Source organism: Gadus morhua, chromosome 20 (genome assembly GCF_902167405.1).
Source record: "Gadus morhua chromosome 20, gadMor3.0, whole genome shotgun sequence".
Lineage (NCBI taxonomy): Eukaryota > Metazoa > Chordata > Actinopteri > Gadiformes > Gadidae > Gadus > Gadus morhua.
This window is the reverse complement of record NC_044067.1, coordinates 21,311,829-21,332,639: the sequence shown is the minus strand read 5'-3', so window position 1 is coordinate 21,332,639 and position 20,811 is coordinate 21,311,829. Positions and strand designations below refer to the sequence as shown.

Sequence of the window (20,811 nt, the reverse complement as noted above, 5' to 3'; positions counted from 1 at the left end):
CTAACTAAACAAACATGTTTAATACGATAAATGATAGATAACCTTTTTGCTCTATGTAACTTATCTCTATTGGGTTTTCAAGGGACAGATGCACACATTGAGACAAGGTGAGGGGCCAGAGGGCGAACCTGTCCAGCTGAGTAACACCTAAAATATATGTAAACCTGTAATATATATGTACACCTCTTATATATTGTACATCTGCAATATATGTACACCTGTAATATATTGTATACCTGTCATGTATGTACACCTGTCATGTACACCTGTACTGTGTGTACACCTCCAATCTCCAAATTCCTCTTGGTGTTGTCGGTGAGTCATCTGAAGTGACGTCACCCATCCAGCAGCGTGTCTCTCGCCCACTGGGAATTCAGTACCGTTACGTTACTGTTCAGATCCGCTCTGTGTCCCCGTTTCCTCGTCTCCCCTCTCCTCCCTCGGTTGTCCGCTCTGGTGAATTATTCACACCGACGTCCTGGTCGCTGCGTCCGCCTCGTCACTAAAGAACGGCGACGGTGCCTCGAGAGACCACCACAGGAGACACTCCTGATCCTCATCCTGAGGACCCCCCCCCACCCACCCCCATGCAATGTGTGCGTGGGGGTGGATGGTGGGCATGCGCTTGGGCAGGGTGTGTGAGAGAAGGGAGGGGGCGCGCCAAGCAGCGCACGAGGGTTATGAGATGTGTGTGTGTGAGTGTGTGTGAGAGAGAGAGAGAGAGAGAGAGAGAGAGAGAGAGAGAGAGAGAGAGAGAGAGAGAGAGAGAGAGAGAGAGAGAGAGAGAGAGAGAGAGAGAGAGAGAGAGAGAGAGAGAGAGAGAGAGAGAGAGAGAGAGAGAGAGAGAGAGAGAGAGAGAGAGAGAGAGAGGGAGAGGGAGAGGGAGAGGGAGAGAGAGAGAGAGAGAGAGAGATGTTGACAGACCGTTGACTTCAACCCACCGCTCCGTTGGAACAAAACCGTGTCGGCGCGGTGGTTGAGCTCGACACGGGGACCCCGGAGCAGAGGACAGAGAGCAGGAGACATGGGCTCCGCGTCGTCCTCCTACCGGGTCATCTACCTGGACGTGGACGGCAGGATCCAGAAGGTACTCAACCAGTGCAGCTCTGTGGTCTTTCTCCTCTTTATTTGTGATGATTTGTCGTCGCGGTTGTGTTTCCTCAGTGGACAGTGTTCTCGCTGGACCTTTGGTGGACCGTTAAACCCATGGACTAAACGTTATTTTTTATCTTTAAAATATATTGGACGCATCTCACTAGCGAATTATCTCATTATCATCTCATTCATGAGTTTTCTTTGGTGACTGTGTTGTCTGATACATCATCACTAACCCAATGAGGCCTTTCGCTAAACATGTTTACGTCCTCAAAGTAAGCGGCAGTGCCTTCTTGTTTTCAGGGAATGAACGGAGAGAGATGGAGGGAGGGAGGATAGAAAGAGGAACCAGCACACTGTGGGTTAGTGTATGTAGGCTACATCAGGCCCAGGCTCCAGCCCTGTTATGAAGATGAATTCCTCACAGCCCTAACCATCCCTGTGACACGAGGTCCTATAAGGAGTGTGTGTGCAGAGTTTTCCCACCACGCCTCCCATCAGCACCATCATAGAAATACAGACATACAATATACTTCTTTATAGTCCTTTTTTTTATTCATCTATCTCTGGTTTGTTTTATTTTATTGATTGAGAAAAGAGGATTTATTTTATATGAATAATTGAATAATTAAAGACAGCTTTTGATGGTATTCGGCTATGAAGCTTTGCTTTATGGGGACATTTAGAACTCTTCTTTCTACTCTTTCTATGTCGCTTACAGCCTAACCCATCATTTTGTCATTTATTGTGTGATATTGTTCGACATAAACTTTTCTTAATCAACAGGCTCAACAGTTTTCAAGTGTTTAGTCGAAAATATTCATTAAATCTAGATATAAATTGTGGAGGTGATGGTGTGGTTAAAGATACAATATAAGCTTAATGGACGGATCCTTATGCTGTGTGTTATTTTGAGACTTCGGGAAGCTCTGATAGTTTATACTAGAATATTATTATTATATAGCAGCAACGTTCTGTGACTTTAAAGGTTAACCTCTGGTGTGTTTGGTCTCAAAAGTTGTTATGCAGCTGTGTGTCTCTCTCCACCTCTCTCCCTGTCTCTCTTTTAGCCCTCTTGCAATCTACCTCTTTCTCTTTCCCACTGAGTCTTTCTATCTTTATCTCACCCCTAGCGTGTGTGTGTGTGTGTGTGTGTGTGTGTGTGTGTGTGTGTGTGTGTGTGTGTGTGTGTGTGTGTGTGTGGTGTGTGTGTGTGTCTCTCTCTCTCTCTCTCTCTCTCTCTCTCTCTCTCTCTCTCTCTCTCTCTCTCTCTCTCTCTCTCTCTCTCTCTCTCTCTCTCTCTCTGTCTTTAGCGTTATACCTACGGTACATTCAAACCAACCGTAGGTCTCTTCTTCATGCCCTCTAGTAGCATCAGCTGTAGTGGAGAACGGACCTCCATTAGGGGGTAGAGTGCTTTGTGTCGAGTCTAATTTCAGGGTCTTTGTTGTGTGTAAATGTGTGTTTGTTTTTATTTGTTTCCACGTATGTGTAATGTGTATGTGTGTCATCCTGTTTGCCTTTATGCTTTTCCATTTGTGTGTGTGTGTGTGTGTGTGTGTGTGTGTGTGTGTGTGTGTGTGTGTGTGTGTGTGTGTGTGTGTGTGTGTGTGTGTGTGTGTGTTTGTGTGTGTGTGTGTGTGTGTGTGTGTGTGTGTGTGTGTGTGTGTGTGTGTGTATGTGTGTGTATGCGTGTGTGTGTGTGCGTGTTTGTGTGTGCATGAATGCATTGATGCATAATCAAGCTTCAATGATGAGCCGTTTTTATGTATTCAACCTCACATTCATTTCCTATCCTGATGTGTTCTGAGTTTGGAGGAGGAGGGAGCCCAACACTGCGCTGTGTTATCATATGAGTCATGCGTCCACTCTGGTCTCTCATCAGAAGTGATGGTCTCTCATCAGAAGCGATGGTCTCTTATCAGAAGCGATGGTCTCTCATCAGAAGCGATGGTCTCTCATCAGAAGTGATGGTCTCTCATCAGAAGCAATGTGTTTTGCATGCAGTGCTCTAACAGCATCGCATCTGAGCTCCCTGGCTACAAAAGTTTGTTTGTGGTGGAAAGTTTTTATTATTAATTGACAAATTATTATCATTCTATTATCTTTCTTATTACGTACTACTACGTACGTAAGTACTAACATTACTATGGAAAGATATATCTTGGTCACGTGAGAGCTACTTTGGCGGAACTAGTTATCGTCTTGGGAAGGAATATTATACAGCCTATATATATATTAAAGTTCTGACGTCATCTGAAAGCATGATTCATTCATTCAGCTCAAACAATAACATGGACACTCCCCCTTACTTTAGAGTCAACCATGCCCCTAACTTGTGCTTGTTATGCTAAGGTGATTTTTGTGAATATGAATCAGCTAGTTACGTTATTTATTTATTCTAGCTAAAGTTGTGATGAATTTATATGGAATGTGTCATTACTCATGGAAAATGTTTATTTTATTGGATTTGGGGCTAAATTACTATTGGATTACATTTATTTAGTTTACATTTTTAAAGTGCTGTCTTTGTGCCAAACAAGTTAATTATTTAAAAAACTGTATCCATATATTTGTTGTCATAGAGAGCTACAATTAGTGAAAGAGTCACACAATCCAGCACACAGAAGCATGCATCATGTGCAGGTCTCCATGGTGACTGGTATTGGTCATGGTGACTGGTAGGTACTAACCCACATGCTCAGAACCACTTTGCTTCCAAGGCCTCTTCAGATCATAGAGCACAGAACACAAGGCCTCTTCGGAACATATACACAGAACACAAGGCCTCTATAGAACATAGAATACAGAACACAAGGCCTCTTCAGAATATAGAATACAGAACACAAGGCCTCTCCAGAACATAGAACACAGAACACAAGGCCTCTTCAGATCATAGAACACAGAACACAAAGCCTCTTCAGAACGTATACACTGAACACAAGGCCTCTTCAGAACATAGAACACAGAACACAAGGCCGTTCCATATTGCAAATAGATCAGTAATAATAGCAAATAATAATTATTCTTATTATAATAACTGCAAAAGTTGAAAAACTTGCACTAAAAAGTTTCCCTTTGAGCAGCCTCTAGTGGCTTGGGTTGTAGCTACAGTTATAGATATATAGTTGCAAAGGTGGACCGAATTATATCAATATTTTGATATAATTCTAATTAATGCGCCTCTTGTTTGACTTATCGGACAAACGGCCCTTCAGAACAATGGGTTACGTTTTCGTAACATTGAACTGTCGGCATAGTGGCATGTCGATCTAATGGGAAATATTTCGGACCACTGAGACGTCGGAACAATGCGGCGTCGGAATTACGGCATGGCACCCTGGCTGATGGTTGGCTGTGGGCTAGCTGATGGCTGGCTATGGGCTAGCTGATGGCTTGCTGATGGCTGGCTGTGGGCTAGCTGATGGCTGTGATTGACCTAGCTGATGGCATGGCTGTGGGCTGGCTCTGGGATAGCTGATGGCTGGCTGTGGGTTGGCTGATGGCTGGCTGTGGGATAGCTGATGGCTGGTTGTGGGTTGGCTGATGGTTGGCTGTGGGATAGCTGATGGCTGGTTGTGGGTTGGCTGATGGCTGGCTGTTGGCTGGCTGTGGGGGAGCGTACCTATGTTCCCCGGGTCCTATGTTCCCCGGGTCCTATGTTCCCCGCTTTGTATGTGACCGGGGAACATAGGACCCTGTGAGCAGATCTTTTTTTCGTAGGATGGTAGGGGCAAGTACCGCCTTTTTTTTGCCTCTGATTCGCCTTTGATTGCCTTAGAATGGCTCTCCTCAGATTGGTTAGGGTTAGGGTTAGGTTTAAGGTGAACCCTCACCCTAACCGTAACCCTAACCCTAACCATAACCCTAAACCTGACCCTAACCCTTTGCACCCGGGGAACATAGGACCTGGGGAACATAGGGATGACCCTGGCTGGGGGCTAGCTGATGGCTGGCTGTGTGTTAGCTGATGGCAGGCTGTGGGCTGGCTGTGGGCTAGCTGATGGCTGGCTGTGGGCTACCTTTGGGCTACTTATGGGCTACCTGTGGGCAAATGTCATGCTAGCTGTAGGCTAGCTGCATTTGAAGAGTGAAAAAACGAATCAGGTTCTCTAGTCAGGGACGCAGAGAGAAGGGGAGCTGTAATCAGGCCTTGGCCCGTTCCCATGGCCTGTCTCTTTTCATGCCTCCTGCATGCTATATATTTATATTTGTTATATAGCATACATAGGCCCTACATAGTTTAAATAAACAAACTAACCTGCGGCCGTGATATATCTTCTCTGATGATGTAACAATCAATAACACACTGATATAGACAGATTTAATATAGATATAAAGTCTCACCCATTTCCCAGTGCACTTTTCTTTTTTCACCATCTTTACTATCGTCAATTTGTCGTATCGTTTCAAACATTAATTTGCTACAATTACTTTACCCCACTGGGGGCCCTTGGCGGCCCTTGTTGGCCTCCAGAGCCCCGGGGCCCGTCCTTGCTCTCTACCTTTCTCCAGCTAAGACACATATGTCTGTCTATATGTCTATGAGGAATCATATTTCAAACTGGACCGGCCCACCACTGTCACATCCATTAAATCCATCATCAATAATATGATATGAGACTTAAACTATATGAACAACACTGAAGTGGCCTAGTGACGTGTTCTGTGATTACCAGCCTCAGTTTCTCCCTGTCCAGCACACCTGTGGAGGGCTGCCACCTGCAGACCACTCAAGTACTCTTTGACTTCTCCCGACACCCCCCAAAACACACACACACACACACACACAATCAGACACTCACACTCTATCACACACAAACACACACACACACACACACACACACACACACACACACACACACACACACACACACACACACACACACACACACACACACACACACACACACACACACACACACACACACACACACACACACACACATATTCTACCTACCTCCCGCACTTTGTCCCTCTCCCTGTCTGCAACTATCCCTCTCTCTATCTCTCTCTCTCTCCCTCTCTCTCTCTCTCTCTCTCTCTCTCTCTCTCTCTCTCTCTCTCTCTCCCTCTAAAGTGTCTCCACTTGTCCACCTCTACTGCCACACAGGGCAAAACAAAAGAAAACAGGAATGGACATTTCAAAGAACATACTGCATGTAGCATTGTCATTGGAGAACCCAGTAATTCAACTTGGCAGGCATCCTTAATCTCTGAGGACATATAATGGATGTTTTATAATTGAGTACAGTACATTTCTTGCACAAAGCTCCTTGAAGTTCAAACATGTGATAAGAGATGGTTTAGGTCTTAGGGTTCAGGGCAGTAAGGGTAAGGAGGATCTGAGCTCAATCAATGGAATAGATTCTGCATCATCAGGAATGTTGCTTTATTCCCGCCCTCAATCCCCATCCTCCTTCCTCTCTCTTTCTTCCCGTGGACATTGTCAAGAGGGAAGCCCCCTAGTCAGTAGTCGCATCACTCAGCAGAGGGATCTCATTGGCTGACTCCTTGGCCATGGTTTGGTACAGAGCCATGTTGTATCTATCTGGGTCATCTCCCTCTGTGAGCCGTGCTAACTCATGGGGAAAACAGGCAGCCCCGTTGGGTCCCATTCGCCGACGGCTTCTGACCTTCTTTGCTAAAGCAGACCGAGTGACGGAAGCGAGAGAGAGATGACTGCATGCATTGTTTATTTGAATATGCTAGATTCTTTAATCCAAAGATAGGTTAAAGATAAGAGGCATGGAGGTTGTTTGTGTTTCTGTGGAGTAGGAGCCATTCCATCTGACCATGCACGTCGTGAACGTTTATGGTTCTGCGTCGGGTTTTAGTAAGCGGACCGATCACAGCCCTTGCTGCCACTACAAGGCGCACCACCGGCCCTTGTAGTGGATGCAAGGAGGGTCCACAAGGACGTAAGGGGTCCTTAACCCCCTTGCGTTGCATGAACGTGGAACCATAAAGAGCCCTTAAGACTGAGTCAACACGACCCTAGATTTAGGATATACTATAAAGAATATAGACAGTGACATTGTTAAAAAACACCCTGAAAATACGTATCCCAGAATGCCATGTGAGAGCGTATATTGCGCCATGCACATCCTTCCAACTCCCAGGAATATGAAGCCATTGCTTGGTGGTTGGGTCTCTAGGCGGGGTCTCTGGGCGGTCCTCTCGCTCCGTTAGTAAGCGCAGGTTCGAGGGAGTCTAGAGCCCCGTTTTCTTCCACTGTTGACATTCTCCCCCGTGTGTGCACACACAAACACACACACACACACACACACACACACACACACACACACACACACACACACACACACACACACACACACACACACACACACACACACATCAACAGTATAGGCCACACGTGCCCACACCATCCACCCACTTTTGGGTGGGTTTGTTCTTTTACAACTTCCATGTTTTACTACTGTACACTTTGTATAACCATAATATAATAATATGAATGATTTTTTTTATCACAACAAAAGTGATACAACAGAATGAATAGGACCTGTGATGGTTCTGTGCATGATACAAGCCAAGAGTAATACAGATACATTAATGAAGCAGCAAAATACACTTCAAACGCCCTCTTGCAGAACACACCTAGCTAACAAGATTAGTGTAGTGCGTGTGATATTGATTCAGATTATTTTTCCAAACATATTATATATTGCATATTAATAGACCATTCTATGTATAACTTGGCTCATTCTAAAATCTTTAATATGTGTATGTGTGTGTGTGTGTGTGTGTTTGTGTGTGTGTGTGTGTGTGTGTGTGTGTGTGTGTGTGTGTGTGTGTGTGTGTGTGTGTGTGTGTGTGTGTGTGTGTGTGTGTGTGTGTGTGTTTGCGTGTGTGTCTGATTCTGTGTCCTAAGGTGGTGTTCAGTAGATTCTGCAGCCCATGTGACATCAAGGAATTGTTCTGTACTGCTCTAGGTCTCCCAAGGTAACACACACACACACACACACACACACACACACACACACACACACACACACACACACACACACACACACACACACACACACACACACACACACACACAAAGCAAAGCAAAGCAAAGCAAAGTCTTATTAATACAATAAATGGTCATAATGAGGAGCAGTGGATCGGAAAGGAAGTGCTGCCCCTATGTGGAATACATTGCTACTGCTACAGCTTAATAAAATAACTGTCAAAAGCAAGTTATTTCTTCCTTATCGCATATGAAGATGGTTGCAACTGTTACAAACGGACAGACTGAACAACCCCACAGTGCACTGAAAGAAATTCTTCATGTCATGCCCGGAGTTTCCATGACAACCTATTCCAATCGCTCTCAAACTCTGAGGCTACTAATTCAAGAGAGCCTGAAAAGCTCAAATATTACAGACGAATCCCTTATATACCTATGCATAAGATATGTCCATGGGAATCAAAAATATTAAACCGTTACTGTTCCACATTGACCAAATGTAAAGAGGCTCAAAGCAAGGATTTAGCCTTATTTCACTATAAACAATTCCATGTCAACCCTTTCCTGCTAACGCATTGTAATGTTTGATGCACCTGCTACAGTATTTCATCCAGTCGTCCAACATCTGTGTCCATGCTTCTATCTTGGTCAGGAACATCACCCTTTCTCTGCTGGATACCTCAGGAGCCATGGTCTCCATCGACCCTACAATGCCCCACAACACAGAGAGGTTCGCCGTACTCATTCACTCATCGATCAGTCACATGGGGCTGGCACATCACTGTCATTGTAAATAACCTGTGACTCGCAACACACTTGTTTTTCTTTTATAATCCTAATGCACGGTAGTGAAGGGTTTGAACCCACAACCTTCCATCAGTATAATGAGCAATGACAATACATTGAGACAGTGATGGATGCCTATATGTTTATTCATATGTATGTTTTACAGGAGGTTCTCACACACCAATAGACACAACAATAAACAGAAACTAGTCTCTCGGTCAACATGCACTGTAACACAGTACATTGTAAATGTGTTTCATATCGTTAAGGCCCTCTACACACACACATCACAGAAAATGCAATTTCCTGGAGATTCTCGTTGAGCAGCTGCGAGACTCTCTATCGTCTCCTCCTCCTTGTCAGCCATTCAAAACGACACTGCTACTTCGCTAATGTTTCGGCGCCATAGTGGAAATTTCCGCTTCATTGTTATGAGGTTATGGCTGCAATTGCTCTGCTCTTGTTAGCTGACGAGTAAGCAGACAGAACACAGAACAGCCAAGGTTAAGGAATGAGCTTGTTGCACTCACACACAGACTCGTGCACACACACACACACGCACGCACGCACACACACACACACACACACACACACACACACACACACACACACACACACACACACACACACACACACACACACACACACACACACACACACACACACACACACACACACACTTGCACGCTTAGAGGCTTATCACATGTGGTGTTACGTGTACAACTTTTCTTATCTCTGTTAAATCTCATGTCTGTATTATTTAAGTCAAACGATCACAGGCCGGGTAAATGGAAATAATCTGCATTGTGTGTGTATGTGTGTTTATTCTTGTCCTTATGTGTATATATTTCTTATGTATATATATGTTTCTATATACGTATCTGTGTATGTGTGTCTGTGTGTGTGTGTGTGTGTGTGTGTGTGTCCGTGTGTATGTGTTTCTTTTAAAGGTCACCATATCGTGTGGTGCCTCTAACTGGAGGGCAGCTTGCCGGTGAGTCCCAGAGGCACACACAGATGCACACGCACGCACACTCACACTCACACTCACGCTCCCACTCACAAACATACACATACACACACACATTATAAATCTAGCTATGTTAACAGTGCTAGCATTCCCCTCCATTTCTTCATTCTAACGGTTTAACCGCTGGCAGCCATTTTTTCACAAGGAGGCTGTTGGTTTCAAGGAGGTGCAGAGGCTGTTTCCTGGGGCTCCATGGGCCTTATTCACTTGTAGCAGCCCTCTTGCTTCTAGAGCTAACTAGGTTGTTGAAATGAATGCTGAATTTTTCATTTGATTGATTGATCTGACGTTTGCTTTCTTTATTAACTAATTGGTTGGTTGGTTGAAGGGTTGGTTGGTTGATTGATCGATAGATTAATTGGTTGGTTGGTTTGTTGGTAACTTCTCTCTGGGAGCTAATCTTAACATGGAGTTTGTAACAAATTACAAAAAATACAAAAATAAATAAATCTGTCTGTGTCTAGCAGCCATTTTGTCCTCTATGGTCGTCTCTGGTTGGCTGGTTCTCATAAACCTGGGAGATATGTATTAAAACACGCATGTAACGCAGCTATTGCCCAGGGCTGGAAGTTCAAAGCCATATAACTGTGTGCATTTTATGGTGACACGCTACTGGTGCTCCCGTGGCCACGCTCATTCCCCCACACACCAGAAGTTCTCCTAAAAATATAAACAAAATATTGTTATTTCATGAGCTATTACATTAAATAAGATACATTTCTTTATACATACAACATACCACATAAATTGTGTGCATCAGAGAATGTGAGTCAGAATTTGGGTCACCTAAAAAGGTACCCATTAAAGGACATTTTGGTCCTTTTATGAGCACTTTTCTCAACAGAGAATCTATTGAGAAGTAGAACATCTACGGGAAGTAAAATCGATATTTATATTAACTGTAAAGATAACATGTCACATCCTAGTCACTATTGGAAAATCGCCAGGTCAGACTAGGTTTAGGGATATGATGCCTGCCTCTTCTGTACTTAACTCATAAAACTTCAATTTCCCACAATAAAACAAGTAAACTTTGCGTGATAAAATGTCAGAACAGGAAGTAAACAAAGCCTGCTGTTTCATCATCGTCAGTTATGAGGAAACCTTTAACTACATAATTGCATTCTTCTTTTGGTCTTTTTGTTCTTTTGGGTCAATGCCACGCTAGAGTAAGTTCAATGCTCGGTGACATGGAAGATAGGTTGATGTAACACCTGAGGAGGAGACATTCCATACAATCTACTGATTGTATGGAATGTCACCTACTGCTGTACTACACTATTGTGTTTCCTGTTTTTACCTATTATGGAGCTTTCATTTGTAGTCATCATTAAGCAGGTACCAGACCTCTACCTGTTCCTAAATGACATTCATCTAAACTTACCGTCACTTCGGATATACTTACCTGCATGAAAATCATGAAAAAGCAATAGTTCTAATAGTTCTTACTTACCCTCCAATCCATTTCACACAGAACACATCGTGACCTTTAATGTACAGTTTATTGTTACTCTAAAGTGTAAAGTAATACAAATTAAATGTATTATTTACGAGTTGGGGGAATGGATTAATCAATCATAGAGAGGAATGTTGTTTATTGGTATTGGTTTTTATTTGAACCTCTGTTGACCTTTGACCCTAGAGAACAGTTGGAATGTGAGGGACACAGTGTTCACACCGGTTCAGTAAAACAATTGTGTGTGTGCGTGTGTGTGTGTGTGTGTGTGTGTGTGTGTGTGTGTGTGTGTGTGTGTGTGTGTGTGTGTGTGTGTGTGTGTGTGTGTGTGTGTGAGTGTGTGTGAGTGTGTGTGTGTGTGTGTGTGTGCGTGTGTGTGCGTGCGTGCTTGTGTGTGTGTGTGTGTGTGTGTGTGTGTTTCACTCTCTGTTGTTTCACAATTTCTCATAGTTAAGAATTTGTTGACCCTTATTGGCTGGACTTTGCCCACAGCTCAGAGCTGCTAGGGCAGCAGGCATGTGTTTGCGTTGCTTGCTTGTTCACTGGGTGAGAAAAGAGGAATAAGACTTGGCCAGTTCACACATCAAGCTGGCAGCAGCTTCCTACTCAGCTCAGACTCAGAGGACAGCCATCACACAGAGCGAGAGCGGGTGAAACTGGTTTATTAACTGCTGTATGTCTTTTACTGATCCATCTGTCACTCTGGTGTCTTTCTGCCTCTCTCTCTCTCTCTCTCTCTCTCTCTCTCTCTCTCTCTCTCTCTCTCTCTCTCTCTCTCTCTCTCTCCATCTCACTCAGTCTATTTCACCCCTGCCTGCTCTATTCTTCCCTCTTTCTTTTTTTCAACCTCTCTCAGCCAGGCTGTTTTTTTGCCTTACAATTGCCTTACATAAGATCTGTTTGAATATGATTTACTCAGTGTATGTGTGTGTGTGTGTGTGTGTGTGTGTGTGTGTGTGTGTGTGTGTTTGTGTGTGTGTGTGTGTGTGTGTGTGTGTGTGTGTGTGTGTGTGTGTGTGTGTGTGTGTGTGTGTGTGTGTTTGTGTGTGTGTGTGCATGTGTGTGTTTTTTTGTGTGTGTGTGTGTGTGTGTGTGTGTGTGTGTGTGTGTGTGTGTGTGTGTGTGTGTGTGTTTGTGTGTGTGTGTGTGTGTGTGTGTGTGTGTGTGTGTGTGTGTGTGTGTGTGTGTGTCTGTGTTTGGGACAATTGATATTTGTCTTACTTTAACAGGATATTTGATGAAGTGTTCTAACCAAGAGAAACAAATGTTTACAATAACTAATGTGTGTGCGTGTGTGTGTGTGTTTGTGTGTACATGAATGTGTACATGCATGAGTGGCATGTGTGTATCACATGTGCTTCCCAGGAGTGTACACTCGATCTTGCCTTTGTTGACAGCAGTGGAAGTGTGTGTACCAGGGTGTTTTATGTGGCTGAGTGTGTGCGCCTTTGCAAGGTCGTAGTTGAATATAACCACTCTGTTATTCTGTCCCTCCACACAGATAAAGAAGAACTCTTCCAGAATGTTCTAACGCAGGTAGCAGAGCAGTTCTCCAGGTAAGCAGAACATTACAATATCAGCATTAAAGAGAATGTTGAACAAGAATAACATCTCATGAAGTTACGTGTCTTGCTCGGGGACATTTGGACTGAGAGCCGAGCCCCCTCACCACTAGAATATTCTATAGCAACAGCGTTCTGTGACTTTAATGCTTAACCTCTGGTGTGTTTGCTCACCAAATGTGATTAATATGCAGCTGTTATGAATGCACTAGTCTAGAGGAACATGTCGTCGTGTCATTTTGTCCTCTCTCTTATAATTGTATCTTTATCTCTCTCTGCCACCGAAACTCCACCTCTCTCTTTCACTCGCTCCATCTCTCTCTCTCTCTCTCTCTCTCTCTCTCTCTCTCTCTCTCTCTCTCTCTCTCTCTCTCTCTCTCTCTCTCTCTCTCTCTCTCCCTCTCTCTCTCTTTCTCTCTCTCTCACTCACTCACTCCATGTCTCTCTCATTCTGTTTCCAGGGCATTCAAGATCAACGAGCTGAAGACAGAGGTGACCAACCGTCTGGCCATGTTGGAGAAGAGAGTAGAGCGTAAGTAAAACATAATCTCCCTCTCTCTCTCTCTCTCTCTCTCTCTCTCTCTCTCTCTCTCTCTCTCTCTCTCTCTCTCTCTCTCTCTCTCTCACTCTCACTCTCTTTTTGTCACTCTCTTTTTTTCTCTCTAAAAACGAATTGTTCTGCCATGTTTTCACATGTGTATGCACAGCGAGTCAAACATATTTTGTCTGTCCATCAGGAATCGCTGAGCATGTTTTATTGCAGTATCTGTGTAAAGGGTGAATGGTACTGGTCTGGTGAATCCATATGAAACTTGAATGTGTTTCTTTGTGTACATAACAGAAGGCCAGTCAATGGACAAGTCACCTTGTTCATTGCTCATGCATGCATTAGCAATAAAACAGGCAGAATAGGCCAATAAAAGAGTGTTGTTGCGAGAAATGGTTTTATTGATTTACGGTCGAGGGGGGGGAATCAACAAGGACACGTCTGCACATAGTTTACACATAGTTTACACTTAGTTTACACAACAATCACAGCTTTTTCCTTCAGACCAACTTCAAAACCCATCAACTCAAAGTATTTTTGGAGGTCCGTACCAGCCCGAGATATGAACTGGGACATCAGTCTTTTGACGGGGTTGGGAGGGGGGGTTCATGGCTTCCAGCTGCTGAGACACCTGCTGGCGTCCCCGCTTGGTTTATCATCTTGTGATTAGATACGTTTAAACAGGCAGGGTCCTTCTGCAGGCCTTTGGTCTACCTTCCCATGCTAGCTCACCTGTGGCTACGAGCAAACTCCACCCGAGCATTGGCACGGGCGGTGGAGCGTGTGTCAGGGTTTTGAACCTCTGACCACGTTCCCTTAGACCGTATGAGACTGAGGTTAGTGTTGAACCCCTAACCACAGTCCCTTAGACCGTATGAGACTGAGGTTAGTGTTGAACCCCTAACCACAATCCCTTAGACCGTATGAGACTGAGGTTAGGTGTTGAACCCCTAACCACAATCCCTTAGACCGTATGAGACTGAGGTTAGGTGTTGAACCCCTAACCACAGTCCCATAGACTGTATGAGACTGAGGTTAGTGTTGAACCCCTAACCACAGTCCCTTAGACCGTATGAGACTGAGGTTAGTGTTGAACCCCTAACCACACTCCCATAAACTGGATGAGACTGAGGGCACACGCAGAGAGGGTTTCTGCATGGGAGGACGCGGCTCTCCCCAGTTTGTCCTCTACCGTGGATTAAACTAGTGACCCCTGCGGTGAACCTCCTCCCACAGACGGGAAGTGATGGGTCAGCGCTCGCTGTAATCGTCTACCGTAAAGCCGTTTATGCAAGAAACTCCATAAAGATCAGGCGATAGAGCCCGACGTACTGCTACCGCTTACATGTGGCTCTCTCTCCAGTAAACAAACCAAAGGACTGATCCAATCACATCCTCGGTTGCATTGACTTACTGTGAGGGTAAGAGTATCATTCTGTATTATTAGTCTGCAGTATTATGTCTAATTAGTGTGAAGTATTAACATTATTAGGTATTCACAGTAACTGTTGATACCTATTGTTATTGTCGCGGTTGGGTATTCTTTTTAATTTAGAGGCTGATATCTTGACCTGTGAGAGGTAAAAAGTTTTCATTTGTCAGGCCTATAGGTATCCTTGTAACTTAGGTCTTGAAAGAGTTTGGTGCCGAACTCCCCTAGGGGGTGCTATAACTTCCAGTTTTAGTTAAACACTTGGCAGTGCTGCCCTGAATGTTGGTGTACATCCTTTATTACGCATGCTGACATTTTTTGCCATTGGGACCCTTCAGGATAGACTTTGCTGTACAGTGAAAATTTACTAAGAAACATAGAGGCCCCCTCCCTTAATATCGGTACATCGTTTGTGTGTATCTCTGTATGTCTGAGTGTGCGTGTACGTGTGTGTGTGTGTGTGTGTGTGTGTGTGTGTGTGTGTGTGTGTGTGTGTGTGTGTGTGTGTGTGTGTGTGTGTGTGTGTGTGTGTGTGTGTGTGTGTGTGTGTGTGTGTGTGTGTGTGTGTGTGCGAGTGTGTGTTGATGTAGTGTCGCGGTACAGCATCTGCCACATTGATCTTGGGACGCCGGTTCGATTCCAACCTCAACTTAACATTTTGTGAGACATGGCTTGGAATATAATAATGTTTAATGTGCAAAACCTGTGATGCGCTTGAAAAGGGCGGCCGCTGGGATAGGCGGTGCCTGGGTGACTGTGAATACCTCTGGGACTGCTTGTTAGTCATTAGTGTTATTAGTTATTAATGAACTGGTGTCCCATCTGTGCAGTGTCCCTGTCTTTCACCCATGTCAGCTAGGATAGCCTCTGCCCCAAGACTACGAATAGGTGGATGGATGGATGGATGGATAACTGGATGGATGGTGGAGTAATAGGTGGATCAATTGATGAATGGATGAATGGATGGATGGATAAATAGTTAGATGGTTGCATGGATAAATAAGTGGACGGATGAATAGTTAGATGGGTGGATGGATAAATTGCTGAATGGATGAATTGCTGTAAATAATTCCACTGTGAAGCACTTTGAAGCTGAATGAGGTCAGCGATCCATTCATGTGTGTGTAATGTACTGACTGAGAAGGAAGAGGCCCTTTCATTCAATCTTTGTTTCTTAACCAGGAACTTTAGATAAAAGGTTCATTTTCAAGTGAGACCAGATTGCACACCAGTACAATTAAAAGGTTACACAATTATAGAATACAAAATGTCAAATCAGACCATGGATCATTAAGGAAAAAAGAGAGGATACGATAATGGATACACAGAACAAAACCTGCTACAGGAACAGTAATTGCATTCTTTAGATATATAAACTTTATCAGAGCTTTGAACTCTCCTAGGGAGACTAAAGCATTAAGCTGGAGTGTATTCTGGAGCGCGAAATAGAAGAAAACTGGTTTCTAAGTTCCAACGCAAACCCTGGGTAGAGAAACAATGCTGCAGTCTCCTAAGGCTACATGAAGAACATGATCCAGATCATAAAATAAACAGCGATTTGTGTGGGACAATTAGATGGATATAAAATGTAGATAACTGTGATAAACAGGGTATAGGCAGTGAATTGGAGATTAGGCAGCAAGTCAGTTATTAATGTTCCCATAGTCCAGAACATTGCTTCAACTGCTTGAAGTGTTTTTCTTACTGCTTAATTGAGATCCCTATTTGGATAATTTAAACCCAGCCTGACTTTCAGTTTCTTTCTTCTTCAAAAGGTACTCAAAATAAGAGCCTGTCCTCCACCCAACTAACCGAGTACTTATAGGATTAAACTATTTCAATTGAAAGGTGAGGGCCTTGACATCTCATTGCAGATATGAATGCTAACATTATCTACGATCTGGAAAACACCTGGAAAACATCATGCCTATGGTTTTCTTAGCAATCAGAATACACTTTAGACCATACACTGAGGCCTGAAACTATTTAAAGGCAGTCTGGAGCACTTCTACAGCCTGAATTGGCAAAGGGGAAAATGTTGTATCACCTGCATAAAGATGCATTTTAGCTGTAAGCATGTCCTTCCTATAACCAAAACCTGTAATTTGGTTATAGGTTTGAACTTGTGTCAATTGGTGACCCTTACACAGGCAATAACACAATGACCGCTGATATCCCTACAGAACACAGCAGGTGAGGTGTACTTGCGTGTTTGTAAGAATGAGATACTGAGGTATTGTGGATTTGCTTGCACCTTTTGGGTCTAATAATTGGGCTTTAATAAATTGCATGAGATTTAAGAGTTCCCCACAATTCCTTAATTCAATCGGAAAAGCGAATCCCAATTTAGATATCAGGCGAAGGCAGCCCATGCGTCACTGGGCGCTAGCATGCAGACCAGAGGCGGTGCGGAGCCATGTATGCGAGCGGTGTGTGGTTCCTCCCTGCCGTGCCCGGGGAAGCGGCATTTTGCATGCCGTGACGCTGCCAAAAGCTACCAGCCAGATGCTATCATGGCACTAACACGCCATGCTAATGGTCAGATGCTTGGCTAACAGTAGCATGCTGTGCTAACTCAGCACGCTAATGTATCTGCCTCTTACGGCCAGGTCGCTGCTCTATTTATGTAGCGTGTGTTGCCAACGCATCGGGCAGGGAATGATTGAATACAATTGCACTACCCACACGCCCCCCGCCCCCACCTCTTCATGTCCCCACATAGCCCAGCACATCTCGTCGCGTCCGTAACTATGACAACCTCTGCCTCTTTACAGATGACCAAGGGGATATCTCCAACTGCAACATTGTGGTATTTGAGTAGCGAACCAGTACCAATGTATCGCTGAGGATACTGAAAATACAACCACAAAGAGCCAACATTGAAATTGTTCTGTGGTATATGTTTTCGATATGTTTGTCTATATGTATTTGTCTTGATGATTGATGACGAGGTTGTCCAAATCAGTGTGGATGTGCCTCCCTCCATGTAGAGATGTGCTATGCCAGCGACTCATGTCCGTCTTGTCCGTCTTGTGGGCTTCGTTTAGTGGGCTTATTTTAGTCGCTAAAGCTAACTTGCCACCTCTCACAATAAATACATGCTAAGTACCTGGATACCTTGTCGTTACGGCAACAGAGCAATTCCTGCACAGACCATCGTCCTAGCGTCACCTCAGTCACCATTGTTACCCTGAAGTGTGGGTCTGTGTGCATTTGTTCTGGAACAACGATAAACAAGAAGACATTCAGTCTTCCAGTCACTAGGATGGCTAACAGTGCCTATCCAGATAATAGATTCATTAGCCCTATCAGGCTCATAGGCTGAAAGCACGGTGACATGGTATTAACCAAGAGAAAGGCTGTCCTTTTATACTGCTTCAGAGTGCTCAGATGATGCTCTGCTGTCATTTAGGGCACTCTGCCTGCCCTACACACACTCTATGAATGTGCAAAAGCACATACACACTCAAATCTAAACATGCACACATTCACACTCACACACACGCATAACACAAGTATAAACAAAAACACATACAAGTCTTAACACAAACACAAACTCATGTAAATCAAAATGCATACAGTACGCACGCACGCACGCACGCACGCACGCACGCACGCACGCACGCACGCACGCACGCACACACACACACACACACACATAAATGAAGTGTGTGTATTGATCAGATGGTTAAGCGCAGGATGCCAGAAGGGACCGACTGACTGGATGTGTACTGCTCTAAAGGGATGAATCAGTAAATCAAAGGGATGTTTACTCACTAACCATCTCCATGGCAACACCACCCCCTCCACAGCGCTTTAATTCACACTCTTTAACTTATTCAAACGGCTTAAAGCCACTGGTGACGTCATCGCTCTCCAACACCCACTCTCTCGCTCACTCTCTCTCTCTAGGCCTATCCCCATCTCCTCTGAGTCTATCGTGATTCAATTGAATTCAAATTCACTTTATTGCCACAACAACACAAGAGAACATTCGCGGACGAAATGTCAACAACACAGGAATGGTCAACAGAAGAGCTTACAACGACCCATGTCATAATGACCATCTAAATGCCAACAACTCTGTCTCTCTCTCTCTCTCTCTCCCTCTGTGTCTCTCTCTGCAGTCGAGGGGATGAAGGTGGTGGAGATAGAGAAATGTCGCAGCGATATCAAGAAACTCCGTGAGGAGATGGCTTCCAGGAACAACAGGTCTCAGAACATCCTCAACCCATCCCCATTCTGTTGTGGTTAAATGTATTCCTCATCATCATCTTCACTCCCAGCTTCATGGCAGTGATCAATATGTACATTAGCAGATGCCTTATGTTTAGACATTGGAATTCACAGCAATACAAGAGTTATCAGTGCATGGGCTTATGATTGCAGTCCTAATTTTAATAGGTTACATATCACACGATTACAATGTGATTGGTAAAGGCTGTGTGTCTGTCTTGTGAGGGCAATGACCTTAACATGAGTAGCATTGATACAGTGAGAGCTCCATCTTTATCGAACAATTCGACTGATCTGATCAACAAGCGTATTAGGAGCTATATCGCTAGGAGGCAGCTTGTTAGGAGGCACCTCGTTAGAAGGTCATTAGGATTAATTTATAGGGTGGCTCATTAGGTGGATGCCTTCTCAGGAACTTTAATTATCAAAGCCAAGCCCTTTGTATTCCATATTCAAGTTTGGATTTAACAAACTTTAGCAGGAAAACAAAGAGCCTCATTTTTAGATATTTGATAGTTCTTTCAAGGATATATCTTCTCGTAGAGACGTAGAAAACCAGTACTACCAAAGTTTTTATTTCATGACTAGACTATAATAATGAATTCAGCTCATCATCATATAATCAGTTGATTTCACCATGACTGACTGAAGGTTTTTCTCTTGTTGGGTCGGCTTGTAGCAGTTACCTGGAGGACAGCAAGAAGATGACGCCGCGCAGGGACGTGCCCTCCTACCCCAAGGTGAGCTCAAAGACCTGCACCAGTCAGGGTATGGGTTTGTTCCCAGGGACACCCAGGGCAGTATGAGGCAAACATTCTGCAATGGCCCTCCCACCTCGTTGGATAGGCACAGTGTTTGACCAATCAAGATCAGCTGAGTTGTTGTTAGTTTGAGCCCCTCCTCTTTACTCCCATTAACTGACTGAAGTCTCACATCATTAATGGCAAATATACTTATATATATATACTATAATCACAAGGTGGCAGAGAGGATTTATATTGAGTGATGTTTTAAGATTTTGTGTGAGAGCAGAATATTCATATTTATATTTGCAAACACATACGTACAACATCTGTCAGAGTGTGTAATAAGGTCCAAAAACACAGTGTGCATGCGCCCCTACACACACCCACACATATGTTAAAACGTGTGCTTGAGCTGGCCCTGAGCCAGAGACAGTGAGGGTTAACCGACCCTGGGTGGTCTGAGCTGGCCCTGAGCCAGAGACAGTGAGGGTTAACCAACCATGTGTGGTCTGAGGTGGTCCTGAGCCAGAGACAGTGAGGGTTAACCGACCCTGTGTGGTCTGAGGTGGTCCTGAGCCAGAGACAGTGAGGGTTAACCGACCCTGTGTGGTCTGAGGTGGTCCTGAGCCAGAGACAGTGAGGGTTAACCGACCCTGTGTGGTCTGAGGTGGTCCTGAGCCAGAGACAGTGAGGGTTAACCGACCCTGTGTGGTCTGAGGTGGTCCTGAGCCAGAGACAGTGAGGGTTAACCGACCCTGTGTGGTCTGAGCTGGTCCTGAGCCAGAGACGTGAGGGTTAACCGACCCTGTGTTGTCTGCAGTACATGCTGTCACCACAGACCATAGACGCCCTCAGAAAGCCTGGCTTCGATGTCTGGCTGTGGGAAGCCAATGAGGTAAGGACCACAGCTCAGCCATGTGAACAAGCCTAACTCCAAAACACTGTCTC

The 20,811-nt window shown here is 44.4% G+C and overlaps 1 protein-coding gene across 6 annotated transcripts in view; it reads left to right on the top strand.

The window, feature by feature from the left end:
* Positions 1-870: 870 nt before the first annotated feature.
* pde9aa (phosphodiesterase 9aa) overlaps positions 871-20,811 on the top strand; it is a 27,273-nt gene continuing 7,332 nt past the window's right edge. For 2 of the 6 annotated variants that reach the window (XM_030343393.1, XM_030343394.1), the window contains exons 1-9: positions 871-1,087; positions 7,988-8,058; positions 8,721-8,798; positions 9,805-9,848; positions 12,842-12,896; positions 13,364-13,434; positions 19,009-19,093; positions 19,797-19,857; positions 20,684-20,758. In XM_030343393.1, the coding sequence (XP_030199253.1) occupies positions 1,025-1,087; positions 7,988-8,058; positions 8,721-8,798; positions 9,805-9,848; positions 12,842-12,896; positions 13,364-13,434; positions 19,009-19,093; positions 19,797-19,857; positions 20,684-20,758 (603 nt within the window). In that variant the 5' untranslated portion in view covers positions 871-1,024. Of the gene's footprint in view, positions 1,088-7,987; positions 8,059-8,720; positions 8,799-9,804; positions 9,849-11,815; positions 12,014-12,841; positions 12,897-13,363; positions 13,435-19,008; positions 19,094-19,796; positions 19,858-20,683; positions 20,759-20,811 lie in introns of those variants that run through there. The other 4 variants (XM_030343395.1, XM_030343396.1, XM_030343397.1 and 1 more) reach the window with 4 other exon arrangements.